The sequence below is a fragment of the Hippoglossus hippoglossus genome, chromosome 3 (genome assembly GCF_009819705.1).
Source record: "Hippoglossus hippoglossus isolate fHipHip1 chromosome 3, fHipHip1.pri, whole genome shotgun sequence".
NCBI classification, from domain to species: Eukaryota; Metazoa; Chordata; class Actinopteri; order Pleuronectiformes; family Pleuronectidae; genus Hippoglossus; species Hippoglossus hippoglossus.
In genome coordinates, this window is record NC_047153.1 from 3,589,385 (window position 1) to 3,613,579 (window position 24,195).

The 24,195-nt window shown below is 44.1% G+C and overlaps 1 protein-coding gene across 2 annotated transcripts; it reads left to right on the plus strand.

The window, feature by feature from the left end:
* The first annotated feature begins 2,779 nt into the window (after positions 1-2,779).
* Positions 2,780-22,120, plus strand: slc6a5 (solute carrier family 6 member 5). 2 transcript variants are annotated; one of them, XM_034581259.1, is made up of 16 exons: positions 2,780-3,183; positions 3,667-4,658; positions 6,273-6,432; positions 6,914-7,045; positions 7,182-7,355; positions 9,069-9,219; positions 9,999-10,131; positions 11,409-11,543; positions 11,666-11,769; positions 12,685-12,809; positions 12,999-13,111; positions 15,259-15,390; positions 15,510-15,609; positions 17,857-17,957; positions 19,656-19,823; positions 21,323-22,120. In XM_034581259.1, exons 2-16 carry the CDS (start codon positions 4,191-4,193, stop codon positions 21,476-21,478), a joined length of 2,352 nt encoding a protein of 783 aa, XP_034437150.1. In that variant the 5' UTR covers positions 2,780-3,183; positions 3,667-4,190; the 3' UTR covers positions 21,479-22,120. The 2 variants fall into 2 exon arrangements, with proteins under 2 accessions (XP_034437150.1, XP_034437152.1); XM_034581261.1 differs by having other exon boundaries at positions 4,200-4,658; positions 21,323-21,478.
* Positions 22,121-24,195: the final 2,075 nt, after the last annotated feature.

Below are 24,195 nucleotides of genomic sequence, written 5' to 3' on the forward strand. Positions count from 1 at the left end.
ATATAGTTATTTGGTCCCTGCATCCTGAACACCTTTAGAAAACCACATGGTTGCCTGAATTATGAAAAAAGATTTAGAAAAATGTCCTTTTTTGGAATTAAAATAGAATTGCTGTGGTAAGTAAAACACAAGAGCCAGGTTTTTGCTGCTTTTTCTGAGGCAGCGCGAAGCCTCTGACAGACAGAACTGATGAAGATGATGGTGATGATGATGATGATGATGATGATGATGACGATGAAGGGGGAGCCCAGGGCCTCTGGTTGACCTCCTCCGCTGAATCGCTGCTCTCCAGGCGGCTGAAGCCTCAGATGGATGCGGCTTCTTATCGCTCAGGCGACAGTGGGAGTGAACGATCAATTAATTACACGCGCTCGCGTAATTAACGAGCGCGAGGAGACACCCGGAAAAGTCCCTCCTGCGCGTGCGTGCCGTGCGTCGGCCCTGCTCCTCCATCAGGACTTCAGTCTGGGCCAGAAATTAAAAAAAGAAAGAGATGATGGAGCTGAATCCAACACAGGCCGTTGTGACGGTGGTTCCCTGATGTGTGGATGTTATTGGGAGATGAAAACCAGGAACCATGTGGGAAATCTGCCTCGACCGGTTGGGGTTGGGAGGAGGGAAATGGGGGAGAGAGGAGAGGTGGGTGGAAAAGAGAGAGGGAGAGAGAGAGAGAAAGACCCGGAACAGAAAATAACGAGTGATATTTATAGATGTAATGATGTTATTAATGAGAGCAGCACCAATTACAATCATAATAATAATGATAATTGATAATTGCTGCTGAGATCTGGATCCTTCAGAATGAGAGAGAGAGAGAGAGAGAGAGAGGAGATAGTTCTGGTTTGACTGAAACATTTAAAAAACGCCTGATGAGAATCAAAACTACACGTGTTGGCATGATTATAGTCCTGGTCGCGTGTGTGTGTGCGCGCGTGTGCGTGTGGGAGGAAGAGGAGCAGAAATCAATTACAATTATTCTCTGTTGACAATGTAATTAAAGTCGAGGCGGCGGCTCGTGCACACGCGCTGCAGCCGCTTATCTGGAGCGCATGCACGGACGCACACGCACAATGAGGAGAGAGAGAGAGAGAGAGAGAGAGAGAGAGAGAGAGAGAGAGAGAGAGCACGCGCAGCCTCAAACCTGCTCACAGCTGTCGTGAAATCATCATCCATCACAAAAAGTGTTTTGTTCATTTAAAGCAAATAGTTTTAGTTTATAACAAACAGACACGTGTACTTTTTATTTTTATGGTTTGGAAAAAATAGGTTCAAACAGGATGTTGACTCGTTCTCTAATGTTTTTAAAAATGTAAAAGATCTAAAACGATCCCTAATGATTTTATCAACGTCAATTAAACAGCCCATTCATTATTATCAGCCTATATACAACATAAATACCATATATATTGCCCTGCTTGCAATTTAATATCATTATTTCCACTATATATTCTATAGGCAGCTAAACTTTGCTGCTTATTTTTCATTTGTAATAATTTGCAGAGTCAGGTCTGAGACGAGCCACGTTCACAGTCAGATTCCGTCAATGAGAGGAGAGGCCCGGATGTCTCGCTTCATTAAGCAAAATCACCTCAAACTGTCAGAATTAAACATTTTACACGAAACCAATTTATTTCCCCTGTATCGGCCCGGTGTGTGTTTATGTATGTGTGTGTGTGTGTTGTGTGTTGTGTGTGTTGTGTGTGTTGTGTGTCTCCTGCAGCTCTTACTGTGATGATCCACCGCATCGAGGCCTAAAGATTTGTTCAACGATCAAAAAAATCAAATCAACCAATTTCTCCTCAATTGAACGAAAGGTCGCTTTTTGGATAAATCCCCACGCGACTCGCCTGTGCGCGATCTGATGGGACTGGAGACTTGGCCTCTGGTACATATGCGCAATGCAGTGTTTCAGAATCTACAGCGTGTGTCACCTTTTCTTTTTTACACCCTGCGCTGTCACTGCTTTGAGTCCAGGCTCCAGCGGTTGGCTCTTGGCTCCGGTTCCATCCTGACACACGTGGTTTCGGGAAAAGCGGCCTCCTTCCTTCCTTCCTCCCTTCCTCCACTCCTTCCTCCCTTCCTCCCTTCCTTCCTTCCTTCTTGCGTAAGAACCTGAACAAATGAGTAGCTGCTCAAAGACCTCGCCTACTTTTTTTTTTTTTTTTGTATTTGACCAACTTGATCATTTGCTCCTATCGATGACGCACGGAGGAACGTAACCTATAGATCCTGGAGCGCGCCGTGCGTAAAACAAGCCAAGTGAAAAAACTATTTATAGTTCAGACCATTTTTAGCACATGATCTTTAACCCTCGATTTTACTTGTAATAATGACTAATAGTGGATTTTTCATAAGCTTAGTCACAGTATGTGTGTTTATAATAATATTTATAAAAATGTCAGCCTCCTTTTTGATATACAACAACTTAAATACACACGTAGAGGCAAGTTTCTGCATTTCCAGGCCTAAGATTTGCGTTAGATTAAGAAGAAAGATTTCTTTAAAACACCAAATGCCTCCTTCCCAACGAGTGGCTACTGTAACTGTGACTGTACCAGAGAAACACGACTCAGCACAGTGCAGATGTTATTTAGACCCACGTGCACTCTGGTGCTGCTCGTTGCATCCTGTCAATACGAGCCTGAACCTGGGAATCTTCATCCCTCCGGGTCTGTGTGTTGTGGGATGCGCTCGTGTGTCCGTGTGTGTGTCCGTGTGTGTGTGTGTGTGTGTGTGTGTGTGTGTGTGTGTGTGTGTGTGTGTGTGTGTGTGTGTGTGTGTGTGTGTGTGTGTGTGTGTGTGTGAGCACCCTACACATCCCTGGAGACAAGTGTATTAATCAGCCGTCCAGCACTCACGCAGGCATCTTGCGTAACCGGAACGCACACAAATCCACGCACGCACAACCGCGCCCCCCCCTCCTCTCTGTCGTCTTGGCTCCGGTTGTCCCTTTAAAAATCCGAATCCAAGGCCAATGATTTATCAAACTCCTATTATCAAGAAAATGTCACGCGAAGGGCACCTTGCTCCGCACTGACGCAAACTCTTTCCCACGGACCTATAGAAAAGCTTTGGCACTTGGCTGTTTGCGCGGCTACAGGCACGAGCTCCCAGTCCTCTCCTCGTCTTTTCTACAGCGGTTTCCAGTCTGCCAGAAGAGCTTTGGAGAAGACCCAGAACATGGTGAGTGTCCGGACACACTTTTCTTTACGTTTCACCTCTTTTATTAAACTTGTTCTCACTTTGTTTCTTGATGATTTGGCACTTTTTTGTTTTTTTCCCCGCTGCGGTCGGGGGCAGTTTCGCTGTCCGTGGTGCTGAAATGCAAACTGTCTTTACATTTAAAAAAAAAAAAAAAACTTTTCTCACTTTCTTCTGTCAGAAATCAAACCTGTTTCTGCTTTTATAGAAATGTGTCATCTGTGTCTGTACAACTTCAAATAGAGGAGGAAGTTTACTCTCCTCCATCGAACCTCTTTTCCTTATTTATCCATTTTCTCTGTAACCAGAAGCCAATTACACCCAGGTGCTATTTACCCGAGTCTAGTTATTTCCCCGCTAATTAACAACAGAACTGAGCGTTAATCAATCAGGAGGAAATTTCACCCCCCCCCCCCCCCCCCCCCTTTTTTTTTTGTCTCAAATAACCCCACTTTCCATTTTTAGAATCTGGAGGCTTTTCCCGGGGTCTTTCCCGCCTCCTCCAAGCTAAACCTCAGCGAGTCATTTGTAATTCCTCCGCCCCGGGTCCGCTCGCTGCTGGGACGCCGGTGATCTCGCATGCCTGCCGGGGAGAGCGGAGCCGCCGAGAGACCCGCAGCAGCTTGTCTATTGCCCATAAAAACCAGTGGATGTGTGTGGCTGAATGACATGAGGGGGAAATGGGGCGTAAAATTAAAGAATCTTGCAGAAAGCGAGAACTGGAGAAGCACAGCAACCCCCCCCCCCCCTCACCCCCGCTCCCCCTCCCCACCTCCCCTGCAACGCACACATGCATGCACGCACACGCACGCACACACACGCATACACCGGTAGATTGTGAGCCGAAACTATAGAGCAGCCAGAGTCGGGACATGCTGCAGAAAAACGTTGCAGAATTGAGCATTTTTATTCCCGCAGCGGAGATGAGCGGCAGCAGCCTCCTGGTTCCACGGGTTCTGTTGTTCTGTCTGTGCTGATCTGTCTCCTCCATGTTCCAGGATTCTTCAGACCAGAGAGACATGGCCAAACAACCGGCCCCCGGCTACATCCCGGCGCAGCAGCCCGACGGAGCTGCGGGACTTACAACAAACAAACCGGACAACACTGCTGCGTGCGCGCCGCCCTCCCCGCACCATCACCCGGCGCCTCAGCCTCCGAGCAGCGAGAACAAAACTTTTTGTCCCACGGAAAATAAACCGGGAGACGCGGACAGCAATAAAGCGTATGGGACGTTTAAAAACACCCCGCCGGCCGTGCCCGGATCCGTGGCCGTCAACTCGGCCTTCAGGGAGGATTCCGCCGGTTCGGCCCGCGGGGGGTCCGCCCAGTGCGGCGACCCGCTGCGGGCCACCGCGGAGCAGAACAACACCGTGGGCAACTGGACGGCTATGAGCCAGACCACCATCATCCTGGGGACAGATGGGAACACGTCTGTTCAGCCCGGCGCCGTGGCGGGGGTAAGTCAGCCATAACCGAACCGTGTCTGTACCGGGGAGCTGCTGGCGTGGGAGCGGTGCGCGTGTTTTGTACGAGTGTCGCTGATAAGAAAGCATGAATGAATGAGAGGCTGGTGCGCGCCCCCGGGAGCTCCTCCACCGCCATGCAGAGGTTCAGGCTGATGTGTGACGAGGTGACGGAGGATAATCCCGCGTGTGATGCTGATCTGTGACGTGTGGCGCTTCAGGTTTCCACCGTGGATCTGTGCGTAAAATGTTGAACGTGTGGAGCTTCGATTTACTGCGTAAAAACCAGCGATCACTACGAGGCCATAACGTAAATCAATCATATCGGGATGTGTAGAAAGAAGATGCTGCTGTTTAATGTGGAAATACTGCGGCCTGGGATTCAATAATCCACGTTGTATCGAAGTTTCCACAAATCCACATGTCAGAGGTTTATTTCCCTTATACGCGCAAACTGTTAAATGAATAAACTAATCAATAAAAAGCAGATAGAACTGATGTGTACGCTCCACAGACTTGGTGCTGGTTCATGTGGTGTGGGGATGAGCAGGTTTGGGGTGGACCCTGGTCTTTGTGGCGTCCCCGCGCTGCGCAGCCTCTTTGTCCTGATGCCTCTGCACCAATCTGATGCAGCCTCACAGCGAAACTTTCAAACCCGCTTGTGTCAGCGGAACATCTGGGAGAAGAAGAACCGAGGCGTCGTTTGGACGAAGCGATGAATGATCTGATCAGAACGAATCAAATCTATTTGCGCTTTTTTTTTTTTTAAGACGCAGCCTCAAGAAATGTCTCGTTATTTATTTTTTGCTTTATATCTTTTCGTTTATTTACATTTACAACATGAGCTGTGAGATGAGACAGGGCTGAGTCGCTTCCCTGCTCCCGGCGCACGCACATGGTTTCTGGCCCAGAAGCTCAGGTGTTCTCCGGCTGATGGGGAGCTGCACTCGGGATGCTGCACGAGACTGCGGATTGTGTGCAACTCCCACGAGGGCACCCCCCTCACACACACACACACACACACACACACACACACACACACACACACACACACACCCTCCACATCCAACACACACACACATTCCCATGCATGGTGCTGTGTATTTATCTGAAGTCTTTTCTTTTTTTGTGAGTCCACTCAGATCCTGCGGTGCAGCTGAAATTACGCATTTATCTGTTGTTTTCCACTTTTAATATATTATTATTTTTTATTATTGAGCCACTGGCAAGAAGTTTTTATTCATGTATAATCTTCGCATGTGATGAATCTGTCTGTGACATTAACGGAGCTGTAAAGATTCAGGCTTGTCAATGAAAATCTGCTGCTGTTTAAAAAAAAAAGAAAAAAAAGTGTTTATTAACCTGAATTATCCTGAAGGAGAAATCCAGTAATAATTAATGAGCCGCATAACTGCAGCTCAAAACTCCCTCTTCTCATGTGTTCGTGTTTAGGAGCTTTTTGTTGGTGGCTGTTGACTGAAGGATTATTTTTTATTGGCTTGTTATTTCTACGATGATCGAGTTTCTTGTCATGAAACTTTTTGGTTTCAGTTTTTTTGTTTTTTTTGGGTGTATGAATGGATGTTCTTCTCCCTCCACCTCATTCAGGCTGTCGATGGCGAAGAGGATGATGATGAAGGTGGAGATGAGAATAAGGCCAGAGGAAACTGGACCAATAAAATGGATTTTATTCTGTCCATGGTTGGGTATGCGGTGGGACTGGGGAACGTGTGGAGGTTCCCTTACCTTGCCTTTCAAAACGGTGGAGGTAAGAAAAAACTAAACAAAAAGTAAAATAATACAAATAATAATAATAAAGAAAAGAAAGAAAGAAAAACTACTTTTAAAATCCCATTAAATTCAGGATTTAAATGACTTTTTATTGTTGTTTTCCATTCATCCTCATGGGCCTTTGACCAGGCAAAAAAAATGAAATACTAACAATATGATTACACTCTAGAAATGAGATTATTTTAATAAAAAAAAATTAAAGAAGGCAAAGAAAAAAATCTCTATAAAAAGATGTATTATTATTATTATTATTATTATTTTGTATGATTATGATGATGTCAGCCATTTACAGATAACTGAGTACTTCTGCCCATTAATCAGTGTAATGGTCCGTACTGTCAGCAGATGGGACGTGTGCAGGCTACATGCATGTCTTTTTATTTGTATTTAATTCATCTCACAGTCAGTATTAGACCTGTCCCTGTAGTCTGACTCCCCCCCCCCCCCTCTCCCTGCAGGAGCTTTTCTCATCCCCTACCTGACAATGTTGGGCATCGCCGGGATCCCAATCTTTCTACTGGAGGTGTCCCTGGGCCAGTTTGCCAGCCAGGGCCCCGTGTCCGTGTGGAAGTGCGTCCCGGCCCTACAAGGTAAACTGCCACAGCATAAAAAACAAAAATAATAAAAAAAACACTTTCTTATATATTTTATAAATCTTCTTTCTCACGAGTTCTCTACTTTTCCTTAAGAGTAATTTATATATTTCGTCTCATTTATTTATTTTAGGTTGCGGGATTGCCATGTTGATAATATCTGTCTTGATAGCCATATACTATAATATTATAATGTGCTGGACACTGTACTACCTGTTCGCTTCGTTGAAGGGCTCACTGCCATGGGCTCACTGTAGGAATGAGTGGAACACGGTGGATTGTAAGGACAAAGACATGCTGCTGTTAGGTGAGACACACACACACACTCACACACACTCACACACACACACACAGACACACGCACACACACCTCTCCTCACAATGCGCAATGCGTCAGCGGAGGTGTCCTGCAGTATAATGAATCCTGACCTGTGATCTCTGCGCGGTTTCCTCTCCAACACTTTTCAGTTCCCCCCAAAAAACACATCCACCCTCCTGCTCCATGTTAATGATGTGGACCTGTCACATGTCATCAAGGCCCCAGTGCCACAGATCAGACAGACAAACAAACATTTGATATATATTTTTTGGGGGGGATCCTTGTTTTTTGGCAGATTGCAGCAGCGTTTTTTTTAATTTTTTTATCCTTTAAATCTGCAGGGGACACGTGAAACCCTGTGAAATTACCATAATGAGCTAAAATCCAGTTTTTATCGAGAGGGAAATACTCGTGAGTTGTTTCAGTGTCGATCTGCGTCGAGTAAATATCGAAATTTCCGCTCATTTAACGTCAAATTTGCCAGAAACGTTTCTGTGAATTCAGCATAAAAACTGCTTGCTTGACAAATTTACTGTACAGAGCTGCTGCAGTGCTGCGGTGAGCCCGAGACTGACCCCTGCAGGCGGCCACACGAACCGCACCTCTGTTGATAATCCACATGTTTTGCAGATGTAGTGAAAATTCTATTCGATTCTATTCTACTTAATCCCAAAGGTAACACTCCAATATTACAGTATTATAATATATAATGGAGTATAGTGAATAAAACAATATATAAATCTATTCTTTTCCATTCTATTCTATTAAGATAAAAGATAAGACTTTATTAATCCCAAAGGAGGATTTCCTTTGTGCCAGCTTGCTCCAGTATCACAGTACAACAGTATATAATAAAGTAGAGCGACTTAAACAATAAAGTATTTAGTGTAAACATATTAGTGAGAGTAAAGAAGAAAGTATAAAGTGTATTATAAGTCAAAGAGAAAATATACTGTGTATACGCAGTAATGCAGAACTAGTGTCGAATAGAAATAACTAGAAATGCAAATAAAGAAGTAAGTTAAGTAATAATAATAAACTTAAGTGGAAGTAAGTAGTAATGATAATATGGAATATTTCACATTCTATTCTATTCTATTCCTGAATCACTTTGTATTTCGATGCACAGGCCCAGTAAATATATATTTTGTGCATCATATAATATTGCAATTATATTTAAAAAATAACTTTATCTTTGTGGTAATTTAGTTTGCTTGTTTTGAGGCATTGTCTTACGAGTTTTACATGTTTTTTCCGCCTTGTTCAGCTGCAGAAACATCTGTCTTGCATTATTGTTTATGTTTAATTGTCAGTATTTTGTCTTAAATGTAGAACTGACATTAATTAACTGCATCTTCTATGTATTCAAAGCACAGTTCAACAAATGTTCAACACACAAAACACATTTTAGCTGATTTGTGCAGTTAAAAGCAAAACCAGTTCTGAGCATCATTTTTGCTTTTGCACATCTGGCTGTGCAAGAACAAAAAGAAAAAGCCTGAGTGTAATAAAACTGTGCAGGTTCCCTCTGCACTCTCGGATGCAGCAGCCTCCCGTCACTCCTCATTTCTACAAACCACATCCATCTGTTCACTTTACTCTGGGAGTGAAAAGCTGAGTGGACGTTAAACCGAGTCCCACAGCTGCACGGCCCTGTCGCTCGCTCCCTGGCTGACGTGTGTTGCTTTCTGATTGGAACAGACTCGTGCATCCTGCGGGACAGAAACATCTCGTCCATCAAGAACTCCTCCTTCTGTCTGTCCGCAAACACTGTGGGAAACCTGACCAAGCTGCTGAACATGACAGTGGACGGCAACAAGACCGATGTCAGCCCCAGTGAGGAGTACTTCAAGTGAGTGAGGCCTCGGGCTGATGGAGCAGCAGCAGGAGTCGGAAGGAGAATTTAAAAAGTGGATCTTTGCAGTTTGGTTTCACAGATTCTCTGAGTTAATGTTAAATCTGATATAATTACCTCTCTGACAGATGTTTGGCTCTGTAGCTCCGTCAAAACAATGTCAACTGGCTGTGGCAAAGGTTTTGGTATAATTTTGTTTTCTAGATAATAGGATTTACTGTTTTAAATGTCCATGGCTGCTATCGGAGTTTCACAGATTCAGTCTTTGGTCCAGAAAAGAGCCAAAACATCTTTGACTTTAATACACACACGCACACACACACACACACACACACACACACACACACACACACACACACACACACACACACACACACACACACACACACACACACACACACACACACACACAAAAAGTCCCCCAGAACCAAAGTTTTCAACTGTTTCATTAAATCTTCTTTTCTGGAAATAAGTGTAAAAGTTTTGCTGTTAAGTTCAAGTGAAAAGGACAAATACAACAACTCCTATACAAAAACAAACATGCAACCTGTTTATGTAACATAGTACAAATAAGTTTTTTATTTAACGACAGAATCTCTGCAGTAGATTCAAGAAAAATTTGAAAACAAATTGCGGAAGTGCGATCACATTTAAATCCTTTTACAAAGTGTGTGATTCAATAATACACATAAATGCTTTCCTCAAAACGTCATGTTTTTTTCCTGTGTATCGTGTGAGTAGTTCTGAGTCTGAGTTTTGCCGTTTGACGCCTGCAGGTACAATGTGTTGCACATCTCTAAAGGGATTGAATTCCCAGGAGACATTCGCTGGCCTCTGGCAGGATGTCTCTGCCTGGCCTGGCTCATCGTCTACGCCTCTTTAGCCAAAGGAATCAAGTCATCGGGGAAGGTAACGAAACACAACAACTCAGCAAACACAACAACTCGGCAAACACAACAACTCGGCAAACACAACAACTCGGCAAACACAACAACTCAAACATGAGCCTCTGATCTGGAAACTGATTTCCCATTAGCATCCCCCCCCCCCCTCTGTGATCAAAGTGCCACCTAGTGATGAAGCATGAGAAGCTCTGCTCCTCAGTGAGGGAACAACTCATGTTTCAATCAAACTCACAGACACTTCAAGATGATGGAGGTTTCCTGATTCAGATTCAAGTTAAACGAACAAATTAAATCTTAAACCTTAACTATTAATCACATTGAAAAAGTAGTATTAACTATTCAACCTTTTTATTTGAAATAGTTCAAACTTATTTTGATACGTATCTGAGAGCAATAAAAACTGTTGACATTCATTCTGAAAAATGATTTTATAGGATTTAGATCATTAATGTTTTCACTTTAAAAACCTAAATTTTCATTATAACAAATATAAAACAACTTATAGTCAGAGTGTAAATGAAAATGAAGTGAAAACAGATGATTCTTACATTTTATTGTCACATTTAACTTGATGTTTTCATGCATCTATTTAAACACTAAGAATATAAACCGGGTTCTTTGCTTCTGCACAAATGCTGCACAGAAAATATCATTTTATTCTCTTGTAGGAAGGAAAAAGATTCTGAGAAAAAGGGAGAAGATTGTTTCAGTGAACATTACAAAAGGATTTCGCGAAATTCAGAAACTGACATTTTGGAGATTCTCATGTTAACTGAAGTCAAGATGCAGAAAGTTTCTTCTTCGTGGAAGTGAATCCATCCAGGAGAAAGACGTTATTCTGGTGTCATGCTGCCCTCTGCTGGCTGTAGTGATGACGTGCAGCCCACCTGAGACAAACTGACCCTCAGGTCTCAGTGGTTATGTTGAATATGTTCATCAGACCAGGAAGAGATGATTATTATGAGAGTGACACTGGAATATTTGAGAATTTCTTGTAGTTAATAAATTCAGCTAAAGTAATTCAGATGGACCCTGCAACTAATACACTTCCTAAGAAATGTTAAATTTAATATATATGACGTAGAAATGGTGAATCATTGGTAGAAGTAGAATTATCCTCTACAATAAACAAAAAAAATAGACATTTATGAATAAAGATAAGACTTATTTTGTGTCACCCCCTGATTCCTCATGTTTCTCTTCAGTTCACTTGTTAGTCATCACCCTATTTGCATCCTCTCTCTCTCTAACCTCCCTCTCTCTCGTCCCCTCTCTGCTCAGGTGGTTTATTTCACCGCCACGTTTCCCTACGTGGTGCTGGTCATCCTGCTCATCAGAGGAGTGACCCTCCCCGGTGCGGGCGACGGCATCCTCTACTTCATCACCCCCAAGTGGGAGAAACTGATGGATGCCAAGGTGACGTGACGTTTGTTCATATTTCCCAAACGCCACAGAGGTTTTCTGCTGTTGTTTCCTGCTCGTTACCTGCAGCTCTCTCCCTCCTCTCCCTCCTCTCCCTCCTCTTCCTCCTCTCTCAGGTGTGGAAAGACGCCGCCACTCAGATCTTCTTCTCCCTGTCGGCCGCCTGGGGAGGCCTCATCACTCTCTCCTCCTACAACAAGTTCCACAACAACTGCTACAGGTAAACACACAGCAGGTGAAACAGGCTTCTGATTCAAATCGTCACTGTAGACACACGACGGTGAATCTATGAGTAATAAACGTTGCTCTTCACGGCCGGCAGCTCAGTGTTTCTTTATTTCCTCTCACCGATGTTACAGCCACAGTTTACACCAGATTTAACACTGGGACACGAAAGATTTCCATTTTGAAACAGTGATTTATTACTGTTTTCAGATTTGAAAGACTTTTATTATTTTTGTTGATGTATTATCAGATATTCTCTGATTTGAGACCAACTCATAACCTATGAATATATATTTGGATTATCACATTACAGAGTAGTATAATATTTAAAGTAAACAGTAATTTGTTTATTATAAATTCTGGAGTTTATGCTCATGTTGTAAGTGTCATTACTTCTTTGTTGATTTATCGTTTAACCTCCGGCCTTATTATCAAATCAGATCAGACGACAGTATTGATTTTCTCTTGTGAAAACACACAACTCAAGTGTATTTTCTATAAACACCCGATTAGAACATTGTTTCAGGACGTGGAAGCTTGAACAAAAACAAAAAGTCCTCTCTCACTTCATATTTATTTATAGGAATGTAGGCCAAGATAAAAAAACAAAACTAAATACCCTCAAAAGAGCAGCAGGATATTAATAGAAAGTCACAATTTATCACCAATAACAACAACAGCAGCCGTACGTGAACATAAAATAAAACTAAATAATATTATAAAACACTATTAAGAGCCTTTTATTAACTGTAACGTTTTTATTCTCAACCTCAAAGGGAACTGTCAGATCCCTTATCTGTGTTCAAATGAGGCCGAGACGTCCTGGATCAAAGGAATAATATAAACAAAGCCTCAGCGGATATTTGCTCATTCATCATCGTTTCCTGTCTTTCTTTCTTTCCACCTGCAGGGACACCATCATTGTGACGTGCACGAACAGTGCCACCAGTATATTTGCCGGGTTTGTCATCTTCTCGGTCATTGGTTTCATGGCGCATGAGTTGAAGGTGCCGATAGAGAAGGTGGCGGATGAAGGTGAGATACCAAACCTGCAGTCGACAGCTGCAGCAGCGAGAGGCCGGAGAGAGTTTCATCCTATTTACCCGGAGACAATGTGTGTGGATTTTATATTCAGGCCTGTATTTAAATGCGTGTGTGTGTGTGTGTGTGTGTGTGTGTGTGTGTGTGTGTGTGTGTGTGTGTGTGTGTGTGTGTGTGTTCCAGGTCCAGGCATAGCGTTCGTGGTGTATCCAGAGGCTCTGACCAGACTTCCCCTGTCTCCGTTTTGGGCGATCATCTTCTTCCTCATGCTGCTGACTCTTGGCCTGGATACCATGGTAACCGCCGCTTGTGCCAGGTTTCAGAACTGTAACGGCGCCCAGAGGAGCACACGGGCCCGACTGTCCCCTTCGGTTCAATCAGGCTGCACACGATCACACACACACTCCTGGAAACCGGATAGCTAGTTGGTTCTTTACTGACCCACACCTGTTATCCATCCAGTAGTTTTTGATGTAGTGTTGTTAGTTGCTGATATGATGCAGCGGGTGTTCGGTGCAGGAGAAGGAAGTGCTCAGAGGGTTTATCAGGACGGTTCTGCTGACAGCAGCTGGAGGAAGTGAGGATAATGAGGCTGAGACAAACTTCAATATAATATAAAATAAAACCAAAACAAAGGACGCTAACAGAGGCTCAAATATACTCAACCATAATAACCATATGTTCATACTGGAGGATGTCAGGAGCTCTATTTATTAGTTTGTGTTTAAAGCGTTGAACTCGTAGTTCAGAGTAAACTGACCTCACACAGATTGTTAATGTCTGTTTGAACTTCTCAAATCATCTGTAAAGAGTTTTCAGACGTTGTTTCCCTCAAAGTAAAGTAGATGAAGTTTGTCGGTGACACTCAGCTGCGTTTAAATTCTCCACACATCGACCCAATTAACATAACAACTCGTTCGTACCACCGACTGGGAGGTGTGATTTCAGCTCAAGTGTTGAACTCCCCAGGCCCTCGAGCAGAGAGGGGGGGGGGCCGAGTGACACCGAGTGACACCGAGTGACACAGTGACACTGAGTCTCAGAACAACAACACAGGAAGTTTCTCTAAGTTCAAGTACACTGAAATAGTATCTGAGTATAGTAATATATACTTTATTTATAGATCACTTTTCAAAATCTAAGTTGCAAAGCAGCAAAATAAAACAGACAGGTCATAAAATCACGAGCACAGCGGAATTAAGGAATAAAGGAATAAAGGAATCACAAATATTATTATTATTATTTTATTCACTTTTAAGGCTGTAATCCATATTTTTATACAAACCAATTCCCCTGAGCTCTTGGAGGGATTTAAGTGTAGAGAAACCAAAGTGGAGATACATTTCTTTTATATTTTTATGCAAACATAATCCTGAATGAGAGATATTTCTCTGTTTGCTGGAAATACACATAAGAAAGAAGCTGTTTTCCATCGTGACCTCAAGTCAGTATTTTATTTCCAGCTTGTTCTGTGGCCCTCGAGCAGCTGATGCAGCTTTCAAGTGGCTCCTCCTGAGTCCAGCCCACGCACAGAGTCACAAATCTCACCCGGTGACAGTCGCTCTCACCGACTCAGTCCTGATGTGACTTCACTGATGCTGTAAGAGTCGAGAGCTCAAACGATTCTGTACGAGACGCCAACTCCTGCAGGTCCTCGGGGCCCCTGCAGCCGATCAGGGGCCACGGCGGTGCATTAAGACACAAGTCAACAGCTGCAGTAAATGATGATGTTACTCCGACTTGGCAGCGGCGGCTCCGAGGAGCCAGTCGGTGGCCTACGTCGTGGAAAGCAGCTCGGCAGTAATAAGCTTGGGATGTTGACGGGAAATTAGTTTTGGGAGCTCAGGAGGAGGTGGAGGTGCAGAGAAGTGGCAGATAGTGTGTGTGTGTGTGTGGGGGGGGGGGGGGGGGGGGGGGGTCAGTGGGTTTCTGCTGCACACACACACACACACACACACACACACACACACACACACACACACACACACACACACACACACACACACACCAGCCTCAATCTGCCTGTTTACATGTTCATCCTCTGTCCTCTGGGCTCTGAGCCCCTTTTACCGTCATGTTACATCAGTTGGTCTCCAGACAGACTCGTCCTCCTCTCATCCTGATCTAAAAGTCTTAACACTAATTTGTTTTAAAATCTTATCTCGCTCGGCGTCAGAATAACTTTCTCCATTTGTTCCTGGAAACAAATGTTGAGGGAAACAGCCAATCAGGATCTGCTGTGACAGGTCATTGCATTTACCAACTAACATTTCATGTGGAGTTGTTTGATAAACCCAAATCTAGAGGACTTTAATGGTATTCTACTACTTTTTCAATGTGATTAAACAGAAAATAATTGACTTTTCCCTCCTTTACTCTCACCTCTCTTCCCTCCCGTCTACTCGTTCTTCACCTTTTTCCCTCCTGTTCATCTCCGTCCCAGTTTGCCACCATCGAGACCATCGTCACCTCCGTGTCGGACGAGTTCCCCAAAACCCTGAGGAAAAACAAACCGCTGTTCACCCTGATCTGCTGCGCCTGCTTCTTCGTCCTGGGATTCCCGATGATCACAGAGGTACGTCATGGATCCACTCTGGGTGGGAAGATGAAGCAGGGAGGAAGATGAAGCAGTGATGAAGATGAAGCAGTGACACACTTCTCTTACTAACGTTTGTGTGTGTGTGATTGTGGCAGAGCGGGATGTACATGCTGCAGCTGGTGGACACGTTCGCAGCCTCCTACTCTCTGGTCATCATCGCTATCTTCGAGCTGGTGGGGATTTCCTACCTCTATGGTGAGTTCGTGTTAGTTCCACATCCCACAGAAGGAAACAGAGCAACGAGGCCTAGTCACAGTTTGGTTCCTGCAGGAGAGGGAAAAGTCACGAGGCCACAAGATCAACACTGAGCAACTTTTTTTTGCTTTAAAATAGCAGCTTCATTAAAACCAATTTTCTCCTATGTGAGAAGTGTGGAAGTGACTGAGAGTCACAGCTTCGACTGTGAGAATCAGCTCCAGCAAGTTGAAGAGTGGAGCTGAACTGTGGATCAGTCAAAAAGACTCAGAGGTTATTAAAAACCAGAGTTTATCTCCAACGTTCAGCAGGAAACTTAGAAAATATGAAGACGTTTTTCAACCGTCTCTTACCTTTGATTACTCGCAGCATCATGATGAGTGTTTACTTTCTTTTGCCTGTAACCACATCCGACCGGGGACAGTGGAAATCAGTCAGAGTTGATGGTTGCTTATATGAACATGATATAATATCTATGTAATAATAACTATTTGTATAGCACTTATCTAAACAAGGTTACAAAGTGCTTCACAGAGATTCATGGCAAAAGGAAGAATGAAGTCAAATAAAAGGTGTTCAATTCAATTTTAAGAGCCAAATCATAACATAATAAGGTCAAGACCAGTTTGGGCGACATCTGTTTGTTTTTTTTAATGATTTCTGTATTAATTTTCATGGCCAACAACATTTTAAAAACTTTGTACACTCCATCAGTCTGTCTCATCAGACAGGCTTCAGAGGAAATACTTTTAATGTTCTGAACTGAAATCAAACAGTACAAAAAGTGATTCAATTAAGAATTTGACTCTCTTTAATACGTTTCTCTCAAACTGTTACTCTGGGAAATCACATGTACGTTATTTAAAAACTTGTTTAGTAATATTTTGTTTTGCAGTTACAGCCTCTCGCCAGTAGTCGGTGCTGCTGCACCCCCCTCCGCACACCTACGTCCAGCTGACTGACATTTAACAGTGAAATCAATTGAATTAAAGTAGAAATCCAAAAGAAATAATATTACAGGAGCCTTTATATATTTACAGGTTCAGGCAGGAATGGAAAAATGCAAACACACTCTGCATTCAGATGAAATAATGATATTTTGAGATTTTCTTTTGTTGTAGATTGATTATTTGATTTTATTAAAACCAATTATCTTCACCTTCTCCACAGTTTTCTTCCAGTTCAAGGTGGGGAGGCATCAGAATTTTTTTAATTTATTTTATAACTTTATAAATATATAGCAGCACAAATATGATCGTCACGTGTAAAGATAATTAATTTGCTCGTTAAACCACTTACAGCACTTTTGTACACATCAGTCACAGTGACCTCCCACAATCACTTAAAGGGATAGTTCACCCAAAAATGAAACTTCACTCATTATCCACTCACCACTGTGCCGATGGGGGGGGGGGGGGGGGGGGTGAAGTGTTTGAGTCCACAAAACACGGCTGGAGTTTCAGGGGTAAACAGCGTTGCAGCCAAATCCAAAACTATTGAAGTAACTGGTGCCCGAGACGTCAGACGTAACAAAACAACAGATAAACATAACATGATGAGTAGATGATGAGTGAATTATAATTTTTCAGTGAACTATCCCTTTAACTGTGTGTAAGAGCAGCTTCATCCAGGAGTCGTCCTCTGTGGTGAAGGTGTTTTCCCGTCTCCGAGCACTGGGTGTCTCTGTTGTAACGTCTCTCTCTCTCTCTCTCTCTCTCTCTCTCTCTCTCTCTCTCTCCCTCTCTCTCTCTCTCTCTCTCTCTCTCTCTCTCTCTCTCTCTCTCACGCCCAGCAGAGAGCTCAGGTGTTGAGTGTCAGGAGGCTGTTACCATGGGGGGGGGGGGGGGGGGGGTGCGAGCGGGCGGCTCTGCCTCGCTTTGTCACAGCATCCGTGCCGGTGACATATTGAAATGATTTTGTGACTCTGCCTCTTCATGTCACTCACTGTTATCCGTCAATAAAGGCAGAGGAATGAAGCCATCTGCTCCCTCGCCTCCTCTCAGGGACGACAGAGACTGATACTCTCTCTCTCTCTCTCTCTCTCTCTCTCTCTCTCTCTCTCTCTCTCTCTCTCACACTCACACACTCATATGGATGTATTGAGTTTCCTCACCCTCCCTCTTTTTGTTTTTTAAAGGACCTTATTAAACCCAGGTCACTCTCTGTGCCTCCTCTCTCTCCTCGACTTCCTCCCTCTGCCTCACCTTTGATTTCAGTCCTCTGTCTTCTGTCTGTTTTTCTTCGCAGGTCTGCAGAGGTTCTGCGAGGACATTGAAATGATGATTGGTTTCCAGCCAAACCGATTCTGGAGAGTCTGCTGGGCCTTTGTGACTCCAACCATCCTGACGGTGTGTTTGTTTTTGCCCATCTCGTGCACACACACAACACACGCACACAGACACACATGGACACGTGCAGCTTCCATTTTCACTGTCGCCTTTCAAGTCCATTGATTCGCCAGTGGAAAGGAACAGGGGGAAGAAATTGCTCCTGTTTTCACTCGAATAGAAAATTATATTTCTTTCCTTCCAATTCCCGTCGTGTCATCAAGTCTCAAGTTGTTTTTCACAACAGTCGCTGCCAAATCGTCCTCGTGTCGTCGGTTCGGCTGCTGCGAACACATGCACCCATTTCCCCAGAGAGAGAGAATAGTGTTTATCTGTAAAAACGACCACTTCTCTGTCCCCTGCTGAGACGCCGGAGCTGTGAAATCCACTGCACCTTGTTTAGCAGCGTGTCGGCGTCGGAGGCCCTGGCAGACATTAATGTTGGTAATTGTAATGGAATCCACTGTAGCTCCAGAAGCAGAGGTGACACTGACAAATGGAGAATCCTGCTGCTCTCCAGGGACGTCAGATTTCCTCATTCAGAGCTCATTGATGCACGACGCCGGGCTAATCTATTTCTGTCTGCCTCCCTTTTTTTTCTGTTTGTTTTCCCTTTTCTTCCTCTTATATTCTCGGTCCCTCTCAAACAGATTTGCTGCAAAAGTGGGAATGTATTTTCGGCTCGGCACCTTTTTAGTGCCTTTGTTGAGCGCGTGGTGAAGAAAAGGAGAGAGTCTCATTTTCTTCTTCAGCAGCTTGAGCCACGTGTGCTGAGATCAGTGCAGCGAATTTGGAATAAATGTGCTGCACAGTCCTCGTTCGGTGCAGAGAATCATTACAATGCAGCAGCACTGGGCTGCAGCATTATTTCACTGGCATTTGTATTCATACTGGTGAGGGTTTGCATCTGAAGGGGAAACGGAAATCGCAAAAGAGAAATCCTCGTCAAGTATTTTATTTATTTTATCGTTAAAAATCTGTTTTGGATGATTCTCCAAATGAGGGATTGTGGATTTTCCTTTCAAGACTTGTATTAAACTCCCCAGTTGCAGAGCGAGTAAGTTTTAGACAGTACAGAAATAATAACCCTCCAGTACTTCATAAAAAGTACTGCGATGAAGTGCCAAAAACACCCAAGGTTTTGTTTTTCTCATACCTGTGGGAATAAAAACTTGGCACACGTACATGTACTTGTTGTGTAAGGTGCGTGAAGCTGCAACTTGCGGACTTTTGAAACAAAAAAAATCAATCTGCAAAGTGAAATAAAGTTGGCTTCCTGAACGCGAGGTCATCTGATTCTCTGCAGCTTCACTGTGACCTTCTGACACAAAACCTACAAGATGTTCTTTGTTTGAAGAAACTTCCAGAAGAGGCTGCACATGTTTTTAGTCTGTACAGTTGCACTGTGGATACAGAGATGTAGCTTTCTTTAGCTGTGCACGTGTTTCACACATTACAAGTCGTTGTGTTAACGTGCACGAGGACCTTGTTTACTCCAAACTGCAGCGAGACACAAATCCTGCAGGTGATAAATTAGCTTTCTATGAAAAATTGGAATATATTTCAAAATATATTAATACCTTTGGTGCAAAGCAGCAAAATCACAGCCCTTTATACCTGTGGCCACTGAGGAGAAGCTGCAGTGACTTGCTCAAGGATACTGCGGCAGTAGGCATCTCCTTTTAAAGTCCATTTCTTTTCATCCCCTGGCCTGTGCAGGGCATCCTGGTGCTGAGTCTGTACCAGTGGAAGGGGATGACGTATGAGGAATACACCTACCCCACCTGGTCCATGGTCATGGGCTGGCTCATGGTGATCTGCTCCGTCATCTGGATCCCCATCATGTTTTTCATCAAGATGTACCTCGCCCCCGGCACCTTCTCCGAGGTAATAACTGAGCCGCAGCCGTGACGAGATGCTTTTTGTTTTTTGTCTCCGTAAACACACACACACACACACACAGACACACACACACAGACACACACACGCACTCACACGCTATCAGAGAAATCAATAGCCTCGTCCCTCGCTCATTAGCAGGGAGAGGCCGGCTGCTGGGTGAGGACTCATTTGGACATTTGTCTGCGAGTCTGACGGCTCTGTTTTAAATAGCCTACTCAGATTAATGGGTGATGAAGATCGTGGCTTTGTGTCTCAGTCACCGACCATCCTCCTACTTTGCTCTTTCATTGATGCTCTCGTGCTCGATGTGATAAATGCATAATTACCACAGTGTTGACTTTTAAATGCAGGAAGGATTTTACGGCGTCCACCTTGATTGAGTACAAGTGGAGGGAGTAGAGCAATAACTTCCGCTGCTTTCTTCAATAGAGGCTTTTTTTTATTGATTTTTTGGAAAAAGGCATCAAATTAGTCTTGACCTCATCTCAGGGTCACCGGAGTCGACGTTGCACATTATGAGGAACGAGCTTGACCGTAAAATAAAGAGTGGACCACGAACCGTGAGCGAAATACAAGCAGGGAAATCAACAAGACGTACCTGCAAGTTTTATATAAAGGGTAAATTATTGCAGTTAAGCACCAAGAGTGTAGAAAACCAAACCGTCCAGCAAACAGGAGGAGGGTGAGTTCAGTTCTTCCAATTTTAGGCTCTGATGCCTCCCAGTGGTGATTTGGAAAAAGGCACTGCAGCAGAAATCAGTGCACGCCACTAAAAACGAAGGTTTAAAGCAACGTGAGGCAACTTTTTAACCTTAAATTATCAGTTTTAGTGACTGTGAATACGGAGAATGTTTCCTCTCTCATTCCCTGGAGAGTAAAGCTGAACTGTAGATGAGTTAAAAAGACTCAGACGTGTTTAAAAACCACAGTTTATCTCCAATATTCAGAGAGCGGGACGACGCAGTCTTCACGTGGATGGACTTTTGTGTCTTAACGTAAAAAAAACACTTCATCGCTCGGAGCCCAACAGAGTTATTTCCCATGTGTGGCTGCAGGGGGCGCTGTTGCTCAGTGACAGCTACATAGTGTTGCTTTAGCGCTCAAATACAAAATTAGTTTCTCTGGTTAAAGGTTTAAAGTCTTTTTAACCTTTGATTACATCCAGCATCTGGAGCACAATACTTTTGATTTCATAATACTTTTCAATGGTCAACAACATTTTATTCCACTTTAAGAACATTTTACACCGTAACAGGCAGAAACTTGGGTTTGGAGCCATTCGAGAAATCAGAGATAACATTTTAGACATACTATTCTAACTATTACCACTATTACCTGGTATTAGATGTCTTCTACCATGATGTGTAGCTGCAGGGGGCGCTGTCGCTCAGTATACATTAGACAGTGTTCCTTTAACACCCATGATACTGTTGGAATCTGCTGTGGTTGTGTAAACCCGCCGTGTGTTGCCTCTCCTCTTGCAGCGCCTGAAGCTGGTCTGCTCCCCGCAGCCGGACTGGGGTCCGTTCCTGATGAAGCACCGTGGAGAACGCTACAAGAACATGACCGACCCTCTGGGAACCAACTCCCTGGGCCTCAAACTGCCCCCAAAGGACTTCCAGCTCGGCACCTACCAGTAGCAGCACTGGCACCACAACTCACCACTTCCAACTTCTCCTCCTCCTCCTCCTCCTCCCTCTTCCTCTCTCTCTCTTTTCCCCATCCGTACATCACCCTCTGCTTCCTGTCCTCCTCCCTCAGACGTGGCAGTGGAGACAGGCTCCTTTTTCCTCCTCTTCCTCTTCTCCTTCGTCACTGCCTCTCTTGGTTCAGAGAGGAGTGGCTGCCCAGGTGGAGTCTGCTCCTCCGCTGCTGCTTCCTACTCAATTAATGGGCGATCATTGCCTCCCACACATGACCACTGATTACTCCAGAGCCCGTCCCAGGGATCTTTATTCCAAGAGAAAAATTGTGTCATAAAACGGCACAGCTCAGACTGCACTTGCAATATTAGACTCACCATAGCTGCTCCCTATGGAGGTGTGTGTGTGTGTGTGTGTGTGTGCGTGTGTGTGTGTGTGTGTGTCTGTGTGTGTGATCGCCATCACATTTGTGTGTAGAGATAATGAATCATCTCGCTGAAAGCAGACGCAGGAAAAGCAAAAAGAGAATTGAGGGAGAGAGAAGCGGTTTAACGAGCTTGGGCGTGGGATCTGTATTTTCTTCCATCTGTGTACAAAGTTCCATCACCAATACAAATAATATCAACTGCCTTGGAAATATAAAAAACAAAAACAAAAACAAAAACAAAACAAAAATAAAAAACCCAGCGTGCACTGTTATCACATTTTGTTAGCATCCTGCGGCACCAAGGCTACAGATGTGTTCACGCTCGCTGCTGCTCAGTCGCTCTCGGTTTGTCAGAAAAAAATTACAACATCTGCAATCTGTGCCTCCTCCTGTGTCGCGGCTCGGGGTCTATTTTTCCTCCCCGAAACCCGAGGGGAACCATTTTGCGACACCCCCCCCCCTCTCTTTCTCTACTTAGTGACTCCTGCTGTATTATCCTCGAATATAACGTTCCCTGACTAAATGTAGAATAGCTTTCCTTTAGTAGATGAGTGTGGCCCTTTAACCTCTTCAGTTATATACGTAAACATTCATATATATAATATATATATACACAGAATATATGATAACATATGTATTGCTTCCAGCAGAGGAGAGAGCTAGCAAGATAGATACTGAGAGAGTGTGTGTGTGTGTGTGTGTGTGTGTGTGTGTGTGCTTAACGTCTCTCTAACCCCCACGTTTCTCCTGCTCGCTGTGTTAATATCTTGTGCACCTCTCAGATACAAGCTCTCCTCAAGTAGTCAGTGTGTGCGTGTTGTTGCCTTCTCGCGATATTCGGAGCAGCTGCGTGTGCGTGCGAGTAGACGACGATTAGACTTAGAGAACGGCCGGCTCCTTCCCTGGAAGTGTACTTCGTCTCTTGTTGTTTGTGGTAGAGCTGCGGAGACCTCTCGTTGCCATTTCAGACTCTTTGCCTCTCGCTTCTCTGTGTGTCCTCGTGAGAAAAAAAGAAACAAAAAAAATAATAAAACAGGGTCTCAGGTATATTTGATTCCAGTCCGACTACTCCTCCGGTAGTTGCAGGAATAATAAAGCATTCAGTGCATAGGAAACAGAGAGTATAGAGCCATCCTCACCCTATAACGTGTAAGGGGGAGTAGTGTGTTTTTAAGAAGATCAGAATCAAAGCGCTGCTTCCTGATCACCTCAGTGCGGCGTCACCTCGCTGTTTGCTTGCTGTTGCTTCAATGCACCTTGTAGTTATCACACAGGACGAACGAGTGACAGACTGTGTGCAGCGCTAAGTCGCATATCTTGCTTTTAAATATGTTTATTACATTATTAGAACCAAAACTAAAAAATCTAAATCAGAATGCCTGGAAATTTAAAGGTTTAATTGCATATATGCAGAAATTTAAAGGCTTTTCATCCAATCCTCCGGTCGCCTTGCAGACATGTGATCCTACGTTGGTTCAGGCCGCTCTTTGTAGGGGTCACCACGGTGGATCAACATCTGGACGCCCCCCCCTCCTGACATGACCATCGTCTCTATCTAACTGGTTTGTGCTAGGTTCTAAGAGCCGGGGAGATCGATAGAACACATTTCCCTTTAAGTCGTGCTGTTGAGTCAAATAACTCTACGAGTGTGTGTCAGGCAACGTCCAGATGTGACACCACAGGAGCCTGAAGGAACTCAACCCTGAAGCAGCTCGGCCGAGGGTCCGACCGGCACACGCCACATGTCGGGCGTCCAGCCTTCACTTTGTGGGCGAAGCTTCGACCAGTCGGAGACGCATCTTCACGTTGACTAAAAGCTCCGATTGGCTTCAATATGCTTTTAACACTGCAGGTTTTTAATTGTTGAGCGTTTTAATGGCGGCTGCAGGTCTGGATGCAATAACATTTGAGTTTAAGGGTCTCTAAACCATGTCCTTTCATAATCTAGACATGAGTCGTAGCACGGATGTGATTTTAGACGTCGTAGCGTTCGGAAAGAAAACATTAATCAATTAATGAGCACAAATGCCCTGTTATTAAATATCCTGCTTGCTCCACAGTGTGGCTTTTGTTAAGTCTTTAGCGCATTTAGCTCTATTCGCTCGAATATGATAATACTGTATGTCTGCGCGTGCTTGTGTGTGTGTGCGTGTGTGTGCGTGTGTGTGTGTGTGTGCGTGTGTGTGTGTGTGCGTGCGCGTCGTCTCTGTCTTAGTTTTACTGAACTCCACGTGTTCTGTCAGTCGGATGTTTGCATGGCCAGTCCCGGAGTAGATTGTGTGAAAGA